This window comes from Capra hircus, chromosome 10, assembly GCF_001704415.2.
Source record: "Capra hircus breed San Clemente chromosome 10, ASM170441v1, whole genome shotgun sequence".
Lineage (NCBI taxonomy): Eukaryota > Metazoa > Chordata > Mammalia > Artiodactyla > Bovidae > Capra > Capra hircus.
In genome coordinates, this window is record NC_030817.1 from 96,199,885 (window position 1) to 96,223,560 (window position 23,676).

General features: G+C 48.8%; 2 protein-coding genes across 8 annotated transcripts in view; one reads left to right on the forward strand and one right to left on the reverse strand.

Moving 5' to 3' along the window:
- Window positions 1-9,597, forward strand: part of SIMC1 (SUMO interacting motifs containing 1) — an 83,461-nt gene extending 73,864 nt beyond the window's left edge. The window contains exons 9-10 of the mRNA XM_018053713.1: window positions 45-129; window positions 8,471-9,597. Coding sequence (XP_017909202.1) covers window positions 45-129; window positions 8,471-8,715 — 330 coding nt within the window. The 3' untranslated portion in view covers window positions 8,716-9,597. The remainder of the gene's footprint in view (window positions 1-44; window positions 130-8,470) is intronic.
- On the reverse strand, window positions 9,378-23,471 carry KIAA1191 (KIAA1191 ortholog). 7 transcript variants are annotated; one of them, XM_005685047.3, is made up of 9 exons: window positions 23,256-23,471; window positions 22,142-22,254; window positions 21,817-21,903; window positions 18,320-18,498; window positions 15,334-15,460; window positions 13,233-13,357; window positions 11,167-11,273; window positions 10,875-11,017; window positions 9,378-10,765 (listed from the first exon to the last, which is right to left on the reverse strand). In XM_005685047.3, the coding sequence occupies exons 3-9, from the start codon at window positions 21,842-21,844 to the stop codon at window positions 10,557-10,559; spliced, it is 918 nt and encodes a 305-aa protein (XP_005685104.3). In that variant the 5' UTR covers window positions 21,845-21,903; window positions 22,142-22,254; window positions 23,256-23,471; the 3' UTR covers window positions 9,378-10,556. The 7 variants fall into 7 exon arrangements, with proteins under 7 accessions (XP_005685104.3, XP_017909203.1, XP_017909204.1 ...); XM_018053714.1 differs by having other exon boundaries at window positions 15,334-15,463; window positions 23,256-23,445; XM_018053715.1 differs by having other exon boundaries at window positions 15,334-15,463; window positions 22,142-22,337; window positions 23,256-23,445.

The following is a 23,676-nucleotide window of genomic DNA, read 5'->3' on the forward strand; positions in this document are numbered from 1 at the left end:
CTGAGGAAAGAATTTATTACCAACTGCTTTTACTATCTCTGCAGTCAGATAAAACCCAGTGGCAGAAATGGGATGAGCTGGTCGAGCACCTACAGTTCCTGTTATCCAGTTACCAGCATGTTTTAAGAGGTAAGGAGCATTTGGGCACAAACCGGGTGGTGTGGGAGTCTGACCATGGACATTATTATGAATTAAAGTCACATAAGGGACTCTATTAACTTCCGTAAATCATTGTTCCTTAGTGTAATTGCAAGAAACGAGAAAGGACATAGCTGGAATCGCTGCTCTGAAACAGAAGAGTTCACGTAGTATTTTTGTTAAGGCAGATACCACAGTGGTCCTCACAGTCCTTAGGGTTGTGTAGGTAAATGAGTTACCCTAACATGAGCAAGATTCAGTAATGACCTGACCAAGCCCTGGCAGCTTTCCCTGGCCCATCACTGCAGAGTCTCTGTTGGGTCTCCTGCTCACTGACTTGGATGTTGTAAACATCGGTCAATATGATACAGACACACAGAAAATCAGTGGCAAGGTAAATGTGAACATCTTGCAAATGATGTTAAGACTGTGAACGTGGCTCTGCCCCAGTCACAGGCAAAGCCAGTGAGGATCTGGGAGAGTTAGACTAATTAATTGGTTGACTAGCACTCGGGCAAATATCGACAAGGATAATGGTGGAATAGGTGCTTCAGATAGGAGTGATTTGATCAGCCAAGCATTAACGAGGCCCTTAGGAAAACTAACGTGGTTACAGATTACATAAGGAAAGACAGTAGGTTTACAGGGGAGAAAACCGACAGTCCTCTTGTGATACCCTGAGAACACCTCATCACTTAGGTGCCAAAAATTCCTGACCCGAATCTAATCAGAAGGAAGCACCAGACAAACCCAGATTGAAGGGCCTTTTACAAACTAACTGGCCTGTACTTTCAAAAGTCCCAATGTCTTAAAAACAGAGGAAGACTGAAGAACTATTCCAGATGATTAAAATCAAACCAAAACACATGAATATTATATGCAAAACATGATCCTGGAGGGGATCCTGAAAAAAAAGCTTCTTTATGGTCCAACTCTCACATCCATACATGACTACTGGAAAAACCATAGCTTTGACTATACAGACCTTTTTTGGCAAAGTGATGTCTCTGCTTTTTAATATGCTGTCTAGGTTTGTCACAGCTTTTATTACAAGGAGCATGCTTCCTTTGATTTCATGGCTGCAGTCGCCAATCACAGTGATTTTGGAGTCCATGAAAATAAAATCTGCCACTGTTTCTGCTTTTTCACCATCTATTTGCCATGAAATGATGGGACTGGATGCCATGATTTTAGTTTTTTGAGTGTTGAGTTTTAAGCCAACTTTTTCATTCTCCTCTTTAAACCCTCATGAAGAAGCTCTTTAGTTCCTCTTCACTTTCTGCCATTATATTGATATCATCTGCATATCTGAGGTTGTTGATATTTCTGCCGTAAGTCTTGATTTCAGCTTGTGTTTCATCCAGCCTGGCATTTCTCATGATGTACTCTGCATAGAAGTTAAATAAGCAGGGTGACAATATACAGCCTTGATGTACTCCGTTCCCAATTTAGAACCAGTCTGTTGTTCCATGTCCAGTTCTAACTGTTGCTTCTTGAGCTGCATACAGGTTTCTCAGGAGGCAGGTAAGGTGGTCTGGTATTCCCATCTCTGTAAGAATTTCCCACAGTTTGTTGTGATTCACACAGTCACAGGCTTTAGCGCAGTCAATGAATCAGAAGTAGATGTTTTCCTGGAACTCTCTTGCTTTTTCTATGATCCAACAGATACCGGCAATTTGATTTCTGGTTCCTCTGCCTTTTCCAAATCCAGCTTGTACATCTGGAAGTTCTCAGTTTATATACTGTTGAAGCGTAGCTTGAAGGACTTTGAGCATTACCTTGTTAGCATGTGAAATGAGCTCAACTGTAAGACAGTTTGAACATTCTTCAACATTGCCTTTCTTTGGGATTGGGTAAGATGAAAACTGACCTTTTCCAGTCCTGTGGCCACTGCAGAGTTTTCCAAATTTGCTGACATATTGTGTGCAGCACTTTAACAGCATCATTTTAAGGATTTGAGATAGCTCAGCTGGAATTCCATCACCTCTACTAGCTTTGTTCATGGTAATGCTTCCGAAGGCCCATTTGAATTCACACTGCAGGATATCTGGCTCTAAGTGAGTGACCACGCCATCATGGTTATCTGGGTCATTAACACCTTTTTTGAACAGTTGTTCTGTGTATTCTTGCCACCTCTTCTTAATCTTTTCTGCTTCTTTTAGGTCCTTGCTATTTCTGCCATTTATTCTGTACTTAATATATATATACATTGCATGTATATATGTGTGTATATATATATACAGCTATATACACACATACATGATCATATTGAGGTTGATTTTAGCTTGGCAATGCTCTTGGGAAGATAAGATGTTCCTTACACCCTCTTTTGCCTGGAATTGAGGAAGGTATTACAGAAACATTAAAAAAAATTAAAAGCACTGGATTGAATATAGAAGTTCTGGGTTTGAATCCCAATTCCCTCACCTACTCTGCATTGGGCAGCTAATTTTATATCTCTAGACCTCAGTTTCTTCCTTCTATAGAATAGGGATGATAATACATAACTTGCCAAGACTAATTGCTAATAGGCATGAAATAAAGCCACTCCACTCCAGTACTCTTGCCTGGAAAATCCCATGGACGGAGGAGCCTGGAAGGCTGTGGTCCATGGGGTCGCTGAGGGTCGGAGATGACTGAGTGACTTCACTTTCACTTTTCAGTGTCATGCACTGGAGAAGGAAATGGCAACCGACTCCAGTGTTCTTGCCTGGAGAATCCCAGGGATGGGGGAGCCTGGTGGGCTGCCATCTATGGGGTCACACAGAGTTGGACACGACTGAAGTGACTTAGCAGCAGCAGCAGCGCGAAATAAAGCAGAAAGTGCTGTCAGTGTTGCCGACTCTCAGGCTGCCTGTGGCCAGGCCAGGAGTATGCTACAAGGGTCTTCTCTGTTTCAGACACTTGTAACTAAAACATAACAGAGCGTTGTCGAGGCCATGACGTGAGGTTGTGTGGTTTGTGCATTTTTTAACATGCTCAAAGAAAGGTACGTGTCCTTTTAAGAACAAAGCCCCAAAGGCAAATTCCATGTGTGCTCAGCCTCACTGAAGTTTATGTAATTGTTTCTTTTGGAGATCTAGCAGAAAGTTTAATATTAAAGCAGCTTGGTTTTGTTTAAAGTTCACCCTTAATACTTGTTGTTCATTTCTGTTTTGTTTCCCGGGAATATATCTGGGTCACAGGCAATAGTGATTCAAGGTGGACATGGGATCGACTTTTATTACAGAATATTCTTTTCTGCCTTGAATAAGGGAGAGGAAGCTCTCAGACCAGTGTATACTGACTAAGAATAAATGGGGTGTTCCAGTCCTGTTTTATCCTTAGCATCCTTTTCAGCTTCTTTGGAAAAGAGTTAAGAAGAAGAAATATTTAGAACCAGAAGTTTGAAAATAGAGTCCTGCGAAGAACACAACTGAATGGTTCCCTGAAATAGTGTCTTTATCAGGAGGCATTTTGCTGTGACGGCTCCTTAGTCATCTCTGCCCGGTTCAAGTGGGAGGAGGACATCACTGAGTGCATTTTGAGGTCAGCCAGAGTTGTCCAATGGGCTTCCTAGGAGGAGCAGCAGATAAAGAATCCCCCTGCAATTCAGGAGGCACAGGTTCGAGCCCCGGGTGGAGAAGAGCCCTGGAGGAGGGCATGGCAACCCCCTGCAGCATTCTTGCCTGGAGAATCCCACGGACAGAGGAGCCTGGCAGGCTACGGTCCACGGGATCGCAGAAAGTCAGACATGACTGAAGCAACTGAGCACACACACAGAGTTGTCCTGCTCCAAGGGTGGGGAGGAAAGAAAGAGGTTGGGGAGTCCAAGTGTGCCCTTTGTTTGTGGGAACTTCTAAGAAGGAAGAGAGGAAGGGGGCATAGGCAAATTCACATACACTGGTTTATCTAACCCAGTAAGCTTGTGAGATGAGCACCAACCCCCTTCACACACGGGCAAACAGAAGCGGAGAGGAAAGTACATGCGGAGCCAGGGTTCAAACCTAGGTCTGTGGCCAGAGCCTGTGTACAGTGGAAACACACTGGAGGAAATTAATTTTCTGTAAAATTCCAGATGAGATTAGAAGATGAGGTTCTAAGGAATTTCTGATGCCCACTTTCTAAACTCTCTATACATGGTTAAATTACTTTCATACTGACCCTTGGCCTTGGGGAGCAATGTATCTGGAACCCCCACATTTTGTAAATGTTCCCATAGACAGCACAGCAGCCCCTAAGAGGTGGATGCTGGGCTGTCACCTGAGCTGAGGGAAGTGAGCCTCCACACCCCAGTTTCACAGCCATGAAACTCAAATCCGAGCCTCAGCAAAATTACGAGCTGCCATGTGCTGTGAGTTCTCCTGATGCATGTAATTAGAATATACTTTAAAGCTATGAATCTAGGAATTTAAACATATGGTATTTAAATAAACAAAATGATTTTCCTGAATTTCACTCTGAGCCACTGAGAGTGATGTGAAAGTCAGACACCTGTTCATTCCAAGGAGAGTCTCACACACAGCCTTCCTGAAGGAGCCTCATCCACAGAGGGGAGAAAAGCAGACTCAGGCACAATCGGTTCAGTTCATACATTCATCCGGACAACAAATATTTACCCAGTGCCTCCTCTGTGCCTGGCTCCTTGGGAAAACTTCAGTGTCTAAGACCAACGTGGCCCCTGCCCTCCTAGAGCTTAACTGTCTAGTGAAGTGATTGGCTTGAAACAAACCATCACACTAGTAACATAATTGCAATGAAAATAAAATGCTGTGAAGGGAAAAAGTAGGACTTACTTGTGTATGGGGGAACTCAGGAAGGCCTCCCTAAAGGAGTAATACTCAGACTAAGATGTGAAGTACTGGTGTTAGCCAGGCGAATAGGGAGGGCAAAGTTTCCTGGAAAGAAGAAACAGCATGTCCAGGGACCTTGAGGCCAGAAGCAACTTAATGAGTCCAAGGAACATAGAGCAAACTAGTAGGACTAGGATTCAGTGAGTAAGGGGAGCGCAGCAGCAAACAAGACCGTGGGCCTAGACAGGAGCAGGCGTGAAGGCCCCCAGCTAGGGAGCTCACTTGTCTTGATTCCAGAGTGAAGGGAGCCCGGCAAGACGGTTGACATAAGGCCCGATGGGTGGCGGACAGCTTGGCTGAGGACGCGGGAGGTCAGGCGAGGGTAATGGTGACAAGGGTGTGGCAGGGCAGGGGTGTCGAGGCTGAAGGTACACCTAGGGTTCTGCCGGTACTGACATGGAGGTACATGGAAGAGCTGCAGAGATGGTAAAGGGCTCCATGTGACCGTTGGATTGGAGGCCCTGGTGACGATGACCTTGCCACGTGATAATCACTAGCCCTAGTTTTGACCCAGGGACTAGTAACGGCACTCCCAGCCCAAGTATCTCGAGCCAGGCCTCATGCCACATAAGCCCTTTGCAAAGACTGCCTCACACAACCACCCCAAGAACCTCTGCAGTAAGAACTCTCGTCCCTACTGAAGCATGAAATCCAAGGCCCCGCCAGCTGGGCCAGGATGGTTCAAGTCCACTGGCCAGGACTTCCCTTGGGCGGTAGGTAGGTGGGCACCGCTAACCTTTGCTTCTCTGAATTTCCGGTATTAATAAATTCCAAGTTCCCTTGCTCCCAAGTCTCCCCATCCCTCTCTTTGCAGCCAATTCTGTTATTTCGAAGTCGTTTTCTTGTTTTTCAGAATAGCACATGCTTTAAGAAAATCATATTCTACTAAAAGGATTTTGTCCCCTGTGATCATTCTTCCCCAGTAGCAGACTGAAGTATCGCACATTTCACTGCTTAAAACATTCCACGTATCTCCTTTTGCTTTCAGAAGACAAACTCTGACCCAGGCTGCCTGCCAGTCTCTTCTGGCCCCGTTTTCCTTCTTGCTACCCAGCTCTAACCTAGTTTTCCAAACAAGCTTTTCCTCCATCATGGCATTTGCGCCTTTTCCCGCTACGTGGACTGCTTTTCCGCTAGACTTTTCATGCTTACCTCCTTATCCTTTGGGACTCAACTAAGAGGCCCTCCCCAGCTAGAATGCACCGCCTCCCTTGATCCTCAGTGTTCCTGTTTATCACAGCACCCAGTTGATTTCTTTGGTTGCACTCACCAAAACCACAACTGTCTTTGTTGACTAACCACTGTCAGGCTTCCTGCGGCTAGAGTGTCAGTCCATGAGGGCTGGGCCCAGGTCTCTGATCCCGCTGTCTCCTCGGAGCCTAGCCCTGTCCCAGAGGCAGGGTAGGCGCTCACTGTAACACTGATTAAATGTTGAAATGCCCCTATGATGACATCTCAGAGCAGCTGTGCCTCCTGTTTGCAGACTTGTTGGATATTCTACAATCTATTTATTATACTTTTTCTTTTCAGTTGATTCTATTTCCTCAAATTTCTAGACCCTGTAGTTCAGTCCTTCTAGTAACCCTGTTAATGAAGGTGCCACTACCCCCTTTTATCAATGAGATGGATAAAATGATGCTGGCATGGTCTCTGGTACACCTGGACTCGAAAGGCCTGCAGGGCCCTTCCCCTCCATTTGCCTTGCCTGTGGCCCTGTGCCGTGTGCCTCGATTCCACACACTTCCAGAGCCCTGCTAGGTCCGAGTCATGGTTTTGTAATGGGTACCTTTAGAAGTTTTTACTTTTCCCCAGCATTTTATTTTTGGACTTACAGAAAAGCTTAAGGAGTAGTATGACGTACACTCCTGTAACTTGTACCTTGATTCAGAAGCTGTTAGCATTTTGCCGTATTTGGCTTATCTATTCTATCCACATACTTTTTTTTGCTGAACCAGTTTAGAGTAAGTTGCGCTGTCATAATCCTTCATTGTTAAATACTTCAGCTTAAGAATATTCTCCTACATGCCATTATTCATTATCCCTCTGATTCTGTCCTTGATAGAATGTTATCTAATGTGTGCCAGTAGTACCCTTGACTGCTGTTTGGTTTTGCTTTGGGTCAGGATTCAGTCAAGCATCACACATTGTGCTTGGCTGGTATGCTCTTCTGCCTCCTGTCATCTAACACAGCTGCCAGCCTTTACTTGTCTCTCGTAACGGGACACTTTTGAAGAGTCCAGGTCAGTTACTTCATAGAACACCGCACAACTGGGGTGGTCAGCTTATTCTCTCATGAGCAGCAAGAACACAGAAGAGATGAGGGTGGCCGCCCCTTTCCAGTGCATTACACCAACAGGCAGGAACATCAGTGTGGTCTCGCTGGTGTGAAGTTGGACCATATGGTCAGGGAGTCCCTAAGAGACTTCTCCTGTGCTCTCTTCCCAGAGGGTAAAACTCAGTCTCCCGTTCAGCCTTTCATTCAGTGAACGACTGAATTGATTTAGTAGATGGAAGATTGGTCCCTTTCTAGTTATGTATTCCTTCTACATTTCTTAACTGGCCTTCTGATAAAAATGACCTTTCCCTTCTCCCTGCACTCATTCTTATTTACTATGGATTTGGGACATTTTAAAATTCAGTGTGTTATAGTCCCATTTTTTTGGCCATTATTTACCATCATATTGTTCAAAATGTGGCCAACAGAAACTAATATGTCCCCATTGGTTTCTAAGCATTCCCTTACTTTCTTATAAAAAAAGTTCCAGGTTCCCCTTGTAACTTCCTTGCCATGATCCTAAAATCAGCCTTTTTGCCAAGAGTTCTGGTATTTTTTAGTGGGGAGTGGGAAATAGTATTTCAAAACCAAGATCTAGGTGCTGAGTATGCTGATTGCTACTGGGACAGCCATCAGTTATTATTGCTTCTAGGCCCTTTCTGACAAGGGCTAGTAAATTATGTAATTTCAAAAAAATGAAAGTTCATACTGATACCTGTTTCCACTTCCACAGAATTCTTCCTCTTCCTGTTCCTTAATTCAACCTTGTCTCCCATAGTGAGAACCCTTGCTTTATTCTCAACAACATGAATATGTTTATTCATTTGGTCTATCCTGCAATACATACAAAATGGATTCAACAGAATTATGATAAACCAAAATCATGACAGACTTACCATGTAAAATTTCTTTGCAATTCTTTTCAGAGAATAGTTCTCCAATTATATCCATTTGAAATAGTTTCATTATTTAACATAGGTTCGTTGTCTAAATCAACAAAGGAAAAAGAACTAAAACCAAGGCTTTTTTTTTTTTTGATACTAAAACCTGAGGTCCAGAGAGAGCCAGAACAAAGGACCTTTCAGAAATGGGCCTTTGACTTGTAGCCTAGTCACTCATCAACAAATCTTTGCCTACACCCTACCTACCAAAATTCCGTCTTCCCCAGTCACAGAGGAATAGAAAGTCGTTCGGAACAGTGCCGCTGACTTTTTCCCTCTTGCAGAGCACTTGCGGAGCTCAGTGATTGACCGGAAAGACTTAATAATCAAAAGAATCAAGCCCAAGCCCCAGCAGGGGGACGACATCTCCGTGGTGGACGTGGAGAAGCAGATCGAGGCCTTCCGCAGCCGCCTGGTCCGCATGCTGGGGGAGCCGCTCGTCCCGCAGCTGCAGGACAAGGTGCGCCTCCTCAGGCTCCTGCTCTTCTTTGCCGCAGACCTGAACCCCGACTCGGAGGTCTCTCCATAGGCCCGGAGCAGCACAAGGTTGTCTGAGGCACTGAACACCAAGAATACCTCCTGAACTCCACCTCCAACTGCTTGGAAGTCCCAGAAGGATAGAAAGTAGTTTAAAATCTAACAGGACCAAACCTACCTTATTTATCTGTAGGCTATGATAACTTTCTAACTCTTTAGTAAACATCTTTTTTTTTAACAACCCTGTCCTAGCCTCTTCTCAGATATGACTTAAATACATATGGTGTATGTATTTTTTAATAAATTATTTATGTATACTTTTTTTGAAACAGGTAATACTGTATGCACTATATGTTTAACATTTCCATTCAAGATGTGAAAAAAAGAATCCATGTGCTGAACAAATTTGAGACATCAATGTTACGTCATTCAAGGTACTGAGAACCTGTTTCGAAAGAGAAAGATGTTTGTCTCCCTAATGGAAAACAAACATCCTATATCGGACCTGTGATATTGCCTATTTGTGGCCAGTCTGTTAAGACCTAATGTAATGAAGGGGGATAGAAACAAAAGTATTGAGTGTGGTGCAAAAAGATTGATGTTAAAAGGATACAATAAAAAGGCAATGGTGTTTCAAAATATCAAGTTTATCATGCTTAGGCTTCATGACTGAGCAGGCAGAATGGAGTAACTTAATGAAAAAAAACTTCCATCTACATTTGAGAAAGTGGTACGGACTTTTATTGTCAAAACAAGTAAGATACAAGCATAACAGAAGACACAAATAAATTAATTCTGATCATTTGAGACTCCCGGGTGTCTCTGGGGGAAGGTCAGCTCGGCTCCTTGTGTAGACACAATACCGTCCAAATCAAGAGACAGCAGGAAAGGACGGTGTTCAAGACAGTGGCTGCACGTGTACAGTGAAGAGAAATGAGAGAGTGGCTTCCCCAGTTCCTTCCTCAGCGAGGTATGTTTACAAAGGCATGAGGCTCATTTGAGGGGAAAATGATTGCATACAGAAATTTTTTAATTCTTCTGCCTCCCAGGAAAAAAATTTAGAAGCCCTAGCCTGAGCAAGAAAATCAAACTAGAGTGACAGCAGTTTCCCATGAACCTCAAGACTACATTCCAGCTGCAGCTGCCACCTCTTTAAAAACGTTAAACAGCCATTTATCTATAGCAAGCCAGTAGACTGAATTTTCTCCTTTAGGAAGTTTTCAACCAAATGGAAGCTAAATTAATGTCACTTTAAAGTGCAACAAAGGATGTGTTAAGACTAGTGTTTGTTCTGTGACACGCAGAAGAGAAGCACCCCTCCCACAGCACAGGCCCCCGAGGTCCCACAGCAAGGGCTGGCTGCAGGACACAGGCCCACGAGGTCCCCCAGGACGCGAGGAGACGCCGGTGCCAGCACGAGCGGGGGCCCTGCGGGGCTGGCTCCTAGCCCTACCCAGATCTCAAGCAGGCCTTGGGTTCCCTGACTGACCAGACCGGAGCACCCAGCACCAGCACGGCCGTGAGGGCCGAAGTCTCCTGCACTAGTTCACGGACATCCCCTCGCCGTGGTCTGTCCACGCGCACCTCGACAGTGGTGAAGGGATCCTGAAGCCTTGGCTTTGGAGCAACGCAGACAGTCACCTAGTAAGCAGTGGTCCAAGTTCTGGGGAGGTCCCCATATACCACTGCTCAAGTTTAGTCTAACGTTAAAGCAATACAAAATGGCTTTTCCACACAAGGACAAGCTTTGCACTAATGTTTCGCGAAAACCAATTATGTCTCTATCTAGCCTCAGTCTGATTTTCACAAAGACAAAACTTTTCCTATGTCAGAGCCAAGGTAAAGGGAGCTGGGCTCGATACCCTCGATGCAGAGCCCCCGGGACAGAAAGCTCTAGAAGCCAGTGGGTGTGAGAACATTCAAGTCCCGGGGTTTGAGGCTGTGGGCCCGCGGCAGCTGTTTCGTCCCTTCCATCACTGGGATATCCATCTTGGGCGGCTTGAACGTTGCTGGCTCCTCCGTCCTTCGGGTGGCTTGTCCACGCATCACTTCCATTGGAGAAGGCTTCTGGGCTCCTTTGTAGGCTTGGATGGCAAAGCCTCCTGCAGAAGGAAACCACAGAGCAGACAATTTCAAGATCTGTCGGCAGTTACCAGCATACGTGGTCAAACGCCCGCCACGCTGCTTTCTTTAGTGAAGAGGGTGCCCCACCTGACTCAGACTTCGGGAGGGATCTCGGTCCAAAGAGGCTCCATTTATCGGCTGAGCTTCTGTCTTTATCCCCGCTTCCAGAATCCATGGCGCTAAGACCGGGGCCAGGTAAGGCTGTGGCAGAACCAGAAGTGAACCAGCCTCTGAAGAGAAAGGATAAAATGCCAGGTAACACATCCTTTTGCTCCAACTCTAGAAGTGTTCCCTGCTGAGGCCAGGGGCTGCCAGCTCCCGCCCCTGACTTGGAAGCCGCGGGCTGACCCCCGGCTGCTGGGGCCGGCGAGGTGCTCACCTGCTTTTCTGCTTAGGGGAGGCCTGCGGGCTGCTGCTCGGGGTGGACTGCGTGGACGCCGGCTGCCTCTCCTCTCTTGCTGTCTCTCCACTCTGGAGCTTTAGTTTCTGCTCACATGGGTTCAGAAGAGAGACTTTGTGAAAGTCAGAGCAGATACAAGACAGCCAAGTTAGGGTGTAAACAACCTGCTTCACTCTAACTTCAGGAAAAGGAAATGTCCGCAGGTGCACCCTCTGGATTACAGGACAGATGTTCTCCAGGCTCTGCCGTTCTAGGTAAAAGGCCGTCTTTTAAAAACATGTTTTCATCAAAAACATCTCAAACATCTCTGTACTAACTTCACACCAGAGCTTCTGATTTCCACACATTCACAGCCAGTAAGTGGAGGAGCCAGAAGCCCCGCCATGGGCCCTCCTCAGCGCCCCTCCCTGCCTCTCCTAGGCCCAGCCTCGGCGCACCACTCTCTCCAGCTCAACGCTCCCTCTGTGAACCTCTCCCTCCCGTACCCAGCCACCCGGTGCTCTGGGTGCAGTAAACAGATGCCTAACCACAGACCAGCAGTTTTCCGGGGAGACAAGCCTGCTTGTCTCACTGCTCCCGGGCCAAGGCTTCCACACATCTCCATGCCCCGGGGCTAGTATGCCAATGCCCAGGCTACGCTTAAGTGCCCACGTGTGAACCCTCTCCATCCTCAGCATGGGAAGCTATGTGAGCTGGCATCTCAGCCATCCTCATGTTCTGCGACCAAGATGCAGAAGATGTGCCGGATTCAGTTCCATGGTTACATGGGGTGAACTGGGCAAGTGAATTCAGAATGACACCCTGGAAAGCTCTCAGTGTCAAAGGCTCACAGAGCTCCTCTCCAGAAGCATGTCTTGTCTGAGAGCCTCAGCTGGACACCAAACCAACCCTGACTCCCCCACGGCACAGTTTTATGTGTGTGCAAAAATCACTCGGGCCACTCATTACAAAAGGCAACCATCGTCTACAGTGTCTTGTATCTCTGCCACAGGCCACTAACTCTACATTATTCCTCCTTCTATATATTGTATATCATGCCTCCGAGTAAGCCCCTTCAGGAGCCAAATTCTTAGAAGATTCTGGAATATGAGAAAGAATCCACAGGGAATAGGGTATCCAGAGATTTGAGTTCAGATACTGTGGATGTTTAAATACATAACCTTAAACCCGTTTCTTCATTTACAAAACACGGATAATAGAGTCTATGTCAGAGGATTAATAAGATGAAGTGAATATGAGTGCTTGATAAATCTTAAAAGCAGCATTAATTATAAAGTGATAGTCCCTGAAAGAAAATCATTTAAAACTATTTTATTGATACATTTGGTCATTATAAACCTTACTGAAGGGGCTTCCCAGGTGGCTCAGTGATAAAGAATCTGCCCGCCAGTACAGGAGAGATGGGTTCAATCCCTGGCTCAGGAAGATGCTCTGGAGAAACTGAAAATGACAACCCACTCCAGTATTCTTGCCTGGGAAATCCCGTGGACAGAGGAGCCTGGTGGGCTACAGTCCATGGCGTTGCGAAGAGTCAGACAGGACTTCGTGACTAAACAACAAAAGCCTTACTGAAAATTCTTTATTTGTTCCAATTTTAAAAATCAAAGAGCAGAAACATCCCAATTCTACACTATCTAAATTTTTTTTAAATTAAATTAGAACCTGACACTCCTTCCCATCCAGTGTTCCCTCTGAGGTTCCCAACTCTCCTTTCTCACCCTCGGTCACTCACTAGCACAGAGTGACCCACGTTGGCTCTGCTGTTCATCACGTGCTCACACGGATCAGCCCAGAATCTCATCTGACCCTCCGACCCAAGCTTTATAGGCAGATAAGCAGAAACGAGGTTGAGAGCCCTGGACCTTTCAGCTGAAGTGCAACCACTCTGGAGGGGGACTCAACCAGCTCTAAATTCCTCATTCAAGTCTCTTCCCACCACTCTCCTCAACCCCCAACTAGCTGAGCGGGAACTCATGAACCACAGCCGCGCTCAGGCTGTAAAGGACGAGGGTTTGTGTGTGTTCAGTTCCTAAGAACAAGCTTACGTGGAGTGCTTCTGCCACTCGAAGGTACTTGGTCTCCTCAGTGGTGAGGCCCTTGTGGGGGGTGTAGCCGGCATCTCGCAGCCCTGCCTGTTGCTCAAAACGATGAATGCTCTCCTGGTTCTGTTCTGGGGACAGAGGACATGATAGTCATGGCCATCCCCCACCTCCCATTGCAACCTGGGGGAGATAACATAGCCACCATTCTCCCCGGGAGCAAGAGCTCACACTGGCTGTCTGAGAGAGGATCCCCCAGACAGGCGTCATGGCAGCAATTCTCAATCTCCCACAAAGCGTCTCTGAGCAGAAGGAAGCCCCCTGACACAAGGTAAAGAGCAGGTTACTCCTAAAGAGACAGCCGGCCAACCTCCAGGGAAACACTCCTTACTGTCCTCTCATTTGTACCCCAGGACATTTTCTGTGTTATTCATATTTAGACATGCAACACGGAGAAGGCAGCTGACATTCAGAAACAGTGCAAGCTCTCTAATACAAAGCTTTCTCAGAGACTCACCACCCTCTCTAAGACCTTTGCCCAAAGAGAAACCAGGCCACGGTTAGGCCAGGCGGCACCCGGGTGGCAGTTAGATCTGAACCAGAGAGAATGTGCCTTGAACTGGCCGAGGCCTACCGACGCAGTGCTTCCCAGGGTGCGCGCAGCTGCCCGCACAGGGCCTGGCACAGCATCTGGCCGTCTCATCGCCGGTGTCAGTGACGCCCTGGGCGACTGGAACTTCTGCCTGACCTGCACGCTCTGCGTAGTACACCCCTCATGGGTGAGAATGTGGCGGCTGTGGGCCAAAAGTGCAGACGCCACAGGCCCTTCAGGACTTTGTTCTTCCCCTTCCGAGGGGCTGGTTTATTTCCATCAGAAGTAGAAGCAAGGGAAAACAGACATACACTAAATGTATAAAGGTGTTTTCCAGTCTTGCCAGGTAGTCACCTGAAAATTTTAAAAGCAGGAAAGGACTTCTTCATGAATACACTAATTTAAATGCAGCTTTTTAAAAAAATTAAGATTATAGCAACATCAAAAGTTTATGGCAGTATTAGCTGAAAAAATAAAACGGTTTATTATATCTACAATTATATAAAAATATGCTTACAGGTGGACATAACTAAGCCAAATAAGTATCTGAGTGATAACAATATATACTGGGGTTCTATGATGTTTTATGCTGTTAGTAACCTGTATTTTCAATAAAGAAGTTCTACTGCACAGAAAGAACAATGACTAAGCTTCTTAACACTGACAGGACACATTCTCAAGGTTGCAAAATACAAGTAGTAGCTGCTGATTCAAACAGTGCATTTCTGTGTGAATAAGAAACTAAGTCCAGGTAAGAGTCTGAACTTTCGGTTCCTGGGTGAGCTCTTCAGGAATTGCCCAAGACTAACTGGCGCCCTCCCCGAGCTCATAAACAAGGGCTTCTGACCTCCAACGTGCCCTGCCCCCAGCAGAGGCTGCTGCGGACAAGCAGAGCTCTGTATCTATTAACTGTTAACCTCCCACGGCAACTACAAGGACCCTCCAGAACCACTGAGTTTAGAGAACTTGTCAGGATGTTTCTAATTCAGGCTATCTTGTTTCTAGTCTCATCAGGACCATAAATCACATATTCTTAAGACTAAAGACTGGTGCCTCAAGGTCCAGGAAAAAGAACAACTCTGAGCCATTTAATTTAACAAAGTAAGTGCAGGGCAGGTGGGTGATGCCTGAGGGGGTCTCCTCTAGCAGAGCCTGAGACAGCAGCAGCAGAAGCCCCTGGCCCCTGAGCACTGTGCTATCTAACCCTGCCACCTACTGCGGGCCAGATCCCCCACCTCTTGGAGGGGGAACAGCCGCCACAGTTAAGACAACTTGCCCCAGGCCACACTGATGGACAGGGGAAAGCAAGGCTGTAGCAACAGAGCAGCTGGAGTGCCCCGAATGAACCGCAATCCTGAGCGCTGGGTCAATCTCCCGCCTTTCCAGGCTGGCCTCGGCGGGGCTCGCTGAGGACAGGCTGAGGCAGGCGGGCATGCAGAGCGCCTGGCAGCTGGCTGCGGGGACTCAGCTCTCCCCCGCCCCACTTGACTCTATTCCGAGGGCGCAGAGGCTTACTTGTGATCAAAGAGCTCATGATGACATGGGTCGCTTTGGCCTTCACCACAGGGGCCTTCTCTGCACTGTGAGTGGCCGGCAGCGGGGCCGGGGCGCGTGGGGAGACGCTGGGCTCTCCCTCCTCCACCTGCTCAAGATGGGAGGGGGCGCGTGAGCCAGACACAGAGTCACAGCCTCACCCCCCCTTCAGGAGCAATCAGATCCATGAGGAAACACGTGAAGGGGGCTGTCATCCCCACCTGGTTGGCTATATATGATGCACAGTGACAGCACATATGAGATGATACAAAGAGCCTGTATTTACATACTCATAGAAGTGGGAGGGCCAGAATCGGAAGCCCCGGGCTTTACTGTCCTCCCAGACTGTGTCCAGTACACTATATTACCATGCCCTAAGGACGCAGAGGAGACCTATCACTAGGCGTTGACTGTGTCCCGAGCACCATCCCTGCTTTTGCGTGATTAACCACTGCATCTACTAAGTAGTTCTGGAACCCTGCCGAGCGCCAGCATCCACTGGAGGGCTTGTTAAACAACTGCTGGGCCCCACCCAGAGGGGATTCAGGAGGTCTGGGCAGGGGCTCAAGAACGTTATTTCCAACAAACCCCCAAGTGATGCTGATGCTGCAGGTCCCGAGACCACACTTTCTGGACCACGGTTCTAAAGGTCCAATAATGGTCCTCTAAAACAAACCAGAAAGTCTCCATAGCGCTTCATCTTTCACGCGAGCAAGCTGGAGCATGCTGCCTTCCCTCAGCTCAGCACCTGACGCGGTGCTCAGCGCTGACTGGAAGCAGAGAAGTGGGCTTCCTCTTTATTCTCTGCTTCTCCAAAGGAGCTGAGAGGAAATATGGTCAGAAAGGAGGGGAGTAGAAGGAAGTACTGAAATGTATCCCTGTTACAAAACAGGATTTAAACTTCTCAGCTAAGATATAACTAACTCGAGTAAAACCTAAATAAACCTCTGCTTCCTCACTTGGAGGACAGCTGCGGGTGGGGACACGGATGCCTAGGGCGTAGAGAGTTAGGACCAGTGGAAGCATGCACGCGGAGTGGGGCTGGGCTCCCCGTGGAGAGCGGCTGTTCCAAACGTCAGCTGTCCCAGCTGGGGCACAGCCGAAGACTGGACGCACATTCTTTGCCTCGTGAAGCAGGCAGGAGCCTTCACAGATGCAGAGGGTGGCGGGCCGCCACCCAAGCCCCAAGCCCCAAGCCCCATCAGGAGCCGCCCTTATCTCCTGCTCCAGTCCCCAGAGCCTGCTGCTTTGGCACCACCGGCAGGCTGCCGGGCCCTTCTCTCCTGGCACTGCCCGCACTTTTTACACAGAGTGCTTCCACCTCAGTAGCTGACTGGGTCAGATCTTGGTAGATGACTAATGTGGGGAATGTGCCCCGGAGCTGCAGGGGACTCCTTCATGGTGACAGCAAGAGGCGCCCCATTCTAAGAGCCTGACAGGGCGGGCACCCCCATTAGAAAGGAAGGCTCAGATACGGCTCTACCGAGAGAGGCGGGCTGGGAGCCAGTCACAGCATTGGCTCCACACAGATGGGAGCCTCCCTGCTATCTCTTCTTTAATCCCCACAGCAGCTCCATGACAAAAGTATTTTCATCTCTCACATGAGACGCTGCCTCAGGGGTGAGGCCAGGCTCACGGCGGGGGCACAGGCTGTTCAGGGTTCACCCCCAGGGCTGCTTACACGGAGGCTTTACCTGCCCTCAGGACCCGAGCCGTCACACGACCCCACAGTGCAGCGCGACCGCAGGTGTGGGTGAGGAGGAGTCACCTGAACTGGGCAAGGCTAGCTAATTCAGGCAATGGCACCCCACTCCAGTACTCTTGCCTGGAGAATCCCATGGATGGAGGAGCCTGGTGGGCTGCAGTCCATGGGGTTGCTAAGAGTTGGACACGACTGAGTGACTTCACTTTCACTTTTCACTTTCAGGCATTGGGGAAGGAAATGGCAACCCACTCCAGTGTTCTTGCCTGGAGTGTTCCAGGGACGGGGGAGCCTGTTGGGCTGCCGTCTAAGGGATCGCACAAAGTCGGACACGACTGATGCGACTTAGCAGCAGCAGGAGCACCAGCTAATTCAGGCAATGGGACCACTTTCCGGCATCTTGGTCATGGGAAGTCAGAGGTGACAATAGACAGTCAGGAAGCAGAGGCTCCAATAACACGCCTGCAGCCAACATGTAAGAAGCATGAGCCCAGCTGCACAAAGGGCTGTGAGTGCAGATCGGCGCGTGTGCCTGCGGCAGGAGGGCCAACGGGGAGGCAGCTCCCCGGGGATGGCATAGGACGGGCACCCGAGACAGGACCGCACGAGGAGCAGCGCAGCACGTCTGCCACGCCCTCCACCAGATGCTGCAGAGGGGTACAGATCAGACGCAGCCCTGCCCCCAGGATGCTAATGGAGGGTGCCGTAACACAGCAGGGATGCTGACAGGGTCCAGAGGACACTGGAGACCTGAAAGCAGGGGCACAGTTTACTGGGAGGACAGAGGAAGACCACAGAGGAGACTGAGATCGAGCTAAGACTCAAAGGATGCCATCTGTCAGGCAGATGGGACAGGACGGGGACTGGGACTGTTCTAGGCGATCGGAGCAGTGACAAGCAGAGACTCAGAGGCATCCAACACCCTATTAAGCACAAGAAATCTTAGGAAACTGGCAAGGCTGGATCACGGCACGTGGGGCGCATGGTGTTCAGAGGACCAGGACCATGCAAAGCCAGACTAAGACTAAGGAGCTTGGACGTAATACTGTGGAAATGGCAGGGGCGGGTAACGGGAGAAGACAAGGCCACGCTAGTTTAAAATGAGAAAGGAAAAGAGGCCCACCAACCCCACAGGGAACATTAACATGTACAGAGATGAGTGGGTGCCCCACTCGCTGGGTGCTCGGAGCCACCAGCGGCTTCAGGAGCAGAGGAAGGAGAAGGAAGGGGCTGGGCCTGCCAGCGGCACTCGGCAGGGTCAGATACCTTGGCGAGGTGCTGATACTTGCGCTCTGGAATCACTGGCTTCCAGGGGATGCTGCCCATGTCCGATGGAGGAGGAGTCATGGGTGTAGGGTCCTCAAGGGCATCATCATAGCTGAATGCCCGGCGGTACATCCCGATGGGCAGGGACATCTTGCCTAGAGGCCCACTAGGCTCAAGAGCTAAGAACAGAGACACCGGTCAGGATGGGTGCACCAGCTGAACATACTGGTAGCTTTAAACTAATTTGTCTGTAGGCAGGAAGGCTCTGAAACACTTCTGGGACAAAGCAATAGCAGCTGGTTCTGGAAGGGCTAACCCAGGCAAGGTAAGGAAACAGGACAAAGCCCCTCCTCTCGGCCTGCCACTTTGGATTCTCCACTTCACCCAAACAGCGGCCCTAATCCATCTTCATGGATTAGGAAACCAAACAATTCAATTTACCTGAGCCAGGTCACATAACTTCAAAGTGCAGTAAGGAATCAAAACCCAAACCCACCTGATTTCAAAGCTTGTATTCTTTAGGCCATCACCCCCGTGGCAATCCCAAGCATCTCAACTCAGGCAAAACTGAGGATATGAAGTCTTAGGAATCCCTGGCAGTCCAGTGGTTAGGACTTGGCACTTTCACTGCTGAGGCCCCGGGTTCAATCCAGGGTCAGGGAACTAAGATTCCATAAGCCTCATGGCCTGCACCACCCACCCCCCAAAAAAGCATGAAGTCTTGTTCCCATTTTATAGTACAGACGAGTGAGTGAAGGCTCAGAGGTGACAGATCCTGCCTTTCCTACACCTCCTCAGAAAACAAGAGCAATATGACGTGCTGGGCACACTGGGTGTCCAGCAGCGTCCAAAACAGTTTCAAATGTTCCCTATGACTCAAAAGAGCAAAGGCAACGTCCATCCAGAAACTACTGGCTACTGTTCTCTCAAAGCACTACCAGCTGACCCTGCTATTCCTGCCCCCTGGAACGCCCCACCCTGACCCAGGCTCCCACTTCCAGGGCGCGCTCAGCTCTACCAGACCAGGGAGCAAAGTTTACTTTGTTTGCGGATCCTTTCAAACCAGGACTAATGCCTGATCCTGCCTTCAGGCTGACATTTTCCTCTTGCTATAATTACACAACCACTTTCTCCAAAACATCAACCTGTGTGGCAGTGAAGTCCCAAACCAGCAAAGACATTCTATGTAAACAGAGGGGGACAAGCAGTTACCCTTACTATTATGATTTCTAACAATTACCAACAAATCCATAGAAAGAGGATTAGTAGTTGCCTGGAACTGGGTGGAGGGAGGAGCCACAGCGGGGATAAGGCATGACCACTGCAGGGACAAGGCTTCCTTTTGGGGGTGAGAAGATATTCTGGAGTTAGACAGTGGTGACGGTTGCACAACTCTGTCACTACACTAAAGATTGCTACTGACCTGTTCACTTTAAAATGGCTGATTGTATAGTATGTGGATTATCTCACTCAAAACACACACATAAGCAAATAACAATTACCAAGTCCCTTCCTTGTCTAGCACACATCCCTCATCTTTTCTAATCCTCATTAAGCAGATATTCTTCCCCTTTTCCAGCCTGGGAAACTGAGGCACGGATCTTAAACAACACCCCACTAGCAAGCATGAGGTGAAATCAGCCAGCACTCACACCCTCCATGCTCCCCACCCTTCAAGCAGCGACCTGGTGCATGCAACCCTGGGGCCCAGACGCCCACAGGGAGTTTACAGTCAGCACAACCACAGCGAAAGACACACTGAAGCACAAGCTGACAGGAGGCTGAGACCCAGGATGGATCCGCACCGAAAGCCAGAGGGGAGGCTGAGGCCCAGGATGGATCCGCACCGAAAGCCAGAGGGGAGGCTGAGACCCAGGATGGATCCGCACCGAAAGCCAGAGGGGAGGCTGAGGCCCAGGATGGATCCGCACCGAAAGCCAGAGGGGAGGCTCAGACCCAGGATGGATCCGTACCGAAAGACAGAGGGGAGGCTCAGACCCAGGATGGATCCGTACCGAAAGACAGAGGGGAGGCTCCTATCCCTCCACTTAATTTGGGAGCAATTTCACAAACATCTTAAAGACATCCCAATAGCCTTCCTAAAAATAATAAAGTCAGGTAGTATTTATGAGGAAATATATTCCCCAGTGGCTCAGCTGGAAAAGAATCCGCCTGCAATGCGGGAGACCTGGGTTGGGTCCCTGGGTTGGGAAGATCCCCTGGAGAAGGGAATGGCTACCCACTCCAGTATTCTGGCCTGGAGAATTCCATGGACTGTCGCAAAGAGTCGGATACAACTGAGTGACTTTCACACATATTCCCATAAATAAGAAAGCAAAAATTTTTCTGGGCAGTAAGTAACTATTTGATATTAACTTTTGATTCACAATTTTCATTTATTTGATGTTTGACCTGCACAGTAACCCTGAGAGACAGGCACTATCATCTTACTGAGACTCAAAAACTGATTCAGGGACTTCCTGGGTGGTCCAGTGGTTAAGAACCCACCTTCCAGGGCAGGGGACAAGGGTTCACTCCCTAGCCAGGAACTAAGATCCCACACGTTATGGGGCAACGAAGCCAGTGCACCTCCACTGGAGAGCCCGTGCCCCAACTACCAAGGCAGGCCTGCGGGCGCCGCAACTGGAGAAAGCAGCCCGCACACCACAATGAAGACCAGTGCAGCCAGGATGATGATAAACAGATTTTTAAATTTGTTTTAAAAATTGAGTGATTCAGATTTTAAAAATCACTAACCACTCCCACTAACAGTCCAAGGAAGGATCAATGACTTCACTAACCCAGAAATTACCACCCTGTAAAGAACCCAGGACTCACTAATTGCAGTGAATATTCTTATAACTAAGTTCAAGGTGCCTTGAAATCAGGCTGGTGTCTTTTTTGCTTTGACTTTCATTCCTCCCAATCTCCTACCTCCTCCTCACAAAAAAAAAGGGGTGAGTTTAGTCATTTTGGTACAAGAACTATTCTGAATTTTGACTTGATACGTAAGAAACTGACAAATCTGTCATATGCTTAAGCGCAACGGGGCTTCCCTGGTGGTGCAGAGCGTAAAGCATCCGCCTGCAACGCGGGAGCCCTGGGTTCCCTCCCTGGGTCGGGAAGATCCCTTGGAGAAGGCAATGGCAACCCACTCCAGTACTCTTGCCTGGAGAATCCCATGGAGGGAGGAGCCTGGTGGGCTACAGTCCATGGGGTCGCAAAGAGTCAGACTCAACTAACTACCACCACTAAGTGCAATAAGGGTACTCTTTCAAGTTAGATTTTGCGTTCACACCCTGGGTGGGTTAATAAGATAATATGTTAAGATTTAATGTGATAATAAGATAATACTAATCATTTAATAGGATTATATTAATAAGATAATAGACTGGCATCATTTAAATAGTAAACATCTGGTTCAGAAAAAGTGGTTTCTGTCTAGTTTAAAACCTTAAAGGGTAAAACATAACTTTACCAAAAAGAACTAAGTTTACCAGGCACTTCTGGTTGTCTCGAAGCCATTGAAAGACTGGGATCCAGGCGCTTTTCCTACACAGATTTTGAGCTGAGTTCCCCGCCACCTAATAAAAATAACAAAGGGTATTTTCTTACAGGGAACACCAAAGACTAGCTCCAATGCTGTTCTTTCAACAGGCACACAGAGTTTTATGGCTTTAACACATAAAGAGCCGATGAGTGACAAACATGCCAAGGGAGGAAAAAAAAAAGGATAAAGTCAAAGGACTCAGCGTACCCGTCACTGATCTTAACACCCATGATATGACAAAGACGCCATGCAGAGTGAAAAGGTCCCCTTACCAGAGAGAGATGATGCGACGATTATGCCGACAGACAGCTATCAATGAGGAGCATTGTCCAGCTGCTGCAAATTAGCGAAACTGCTCAGGAAGAGTCCATCCATTCCAGAGGTTCTGAGAACAAACAACCAGCGTTGGCACAGCCCTGCAGAGTCTGCCAAACATCTCCCTGTATTTCATGTTTTTGCCACAACAACCTAAAAAGAGATACTATACTCATTTTATTTTTCAGTAAGTTAGGGCTCAGGGTCAAAATAACCTGACCCACACACAGCAAGCGGCCAGGGATCAAGTCAATAAATTCATTCTTTGTTGCTAGTACTGACTGATACTCAGACAACGATTATCTTGTGTTTTAACCCTTGGAGCAATCCATTGTTTACTCCCACTTTAGAAGAAACTAAAAAGGAGAAGTGACTTGTCCAAGGTCACAGATAAGTGGCCCATCTGTAAGGCAAAGCTCTGAGGAAGCCGTTATTTGCTTTCAACTTGCTACACTGGCCCCCCTACCGTGATGAAGCTCAGACGGCAAACACATAAAGAGCATCGCAGAAGCCAAAGTTCCGTCAACCTCGGAGTCCAGGGAGCGTTCCGACAAGGCCACCTCCCCTTCCACTTCCCGGGGCCCGGCCCTCCCCCTGCCCCGCAGAGCTCTGACTTCTCCTTTACCAGAGGCAAGACAACGCCACCAGGAGGCGAAAGGCCTGGGCTGACTCACCGCCTCTTCCACCCAGCGAGGCTTAAGAAGACTACGGAGATTAGGGGCAGGGGCTGTAAGATGAAGGTTTCCCGGGGCAAGGCAAGTAGGAGGCTGGGGAGCTGAAGGCGGGGAAGGGTGGTCCAGGACCAGGCCGGCTTGGTAGAAGCGGGGCCCGGTGCCGGGGCCGCGGGGGCGTCATCGCTGAGGAACCCCGCGGTGGGAGGAACCCCCCCCCAAAAGAAGGCGGAGCGAAAGCTGCACGGTGCGGTCCAGCCAAGCTCCGAGCCTGAGTAAGCCCGCCTGAGTGAGGGCAGCGCGAGGCCCCAGGCCCGGGCCTGGCGGGGACGGGGGCCAGGCCCCTCCTAAACAGCGGAGCCCGAGCCCCCGGGAGGGCAGGCCCGGCTCCTCCAGTTACCTTTCCGTCCGCCGCCGCCGCGGAGCTGCCTGCGGCCCGGGACTAAAGAGGCTCCAAAGACCCACGTCTCTCGAAAGGCTGTTGCGCAGTCCGGATCCAAGCCATGGTGTGAGCGGCGCTGTGCCTGTGGCGACACAGAAGGTCCCAGACGCCAACCTGGGAGGGAGAACAGGATACCAACGGCCGGCAGCCTCCCTGATAAACTCTCCCGAGGCTGCGTCACTTCACGCGAGACCTGGCAGGATGAGGGCGGGGCTCGGAGCATGCTGGGAGTTGTAGTCCACGATCCGGCAAGCCCTGGGATCATCACGGGCACTGACGGTCTTGGGGCCAGGGCTCCGTGTGTCTAACTCGCCAGCTCCCAGAAGAAAAGCGCCCTTTGACCAGACGCAGAGGATGAGATGGCTGGATGGCATCACGG

Coding starts and splice junctions, on each gene's coding strand:
- KIAA1191 (XM_018053714.1), bottom strand. CDS start 21,844: ATGGCTTCGAGACAACCAGAAGTGCCTG. Junction 18,499..21,816: donor GAGACAACCAGAAGTGCCTG/GTAAACTTAGTT, acceptor CTCTGTTCTTAG/CTCTTGAGCCTAGTGGGCCT. Junction 13,358..15,333: donor CATGAGCTCTTTGATCACAA/GTAAGCCTCTGC, acceptor CTCTGTCCCCAG/AACAGAACCAGGAGAGCATT.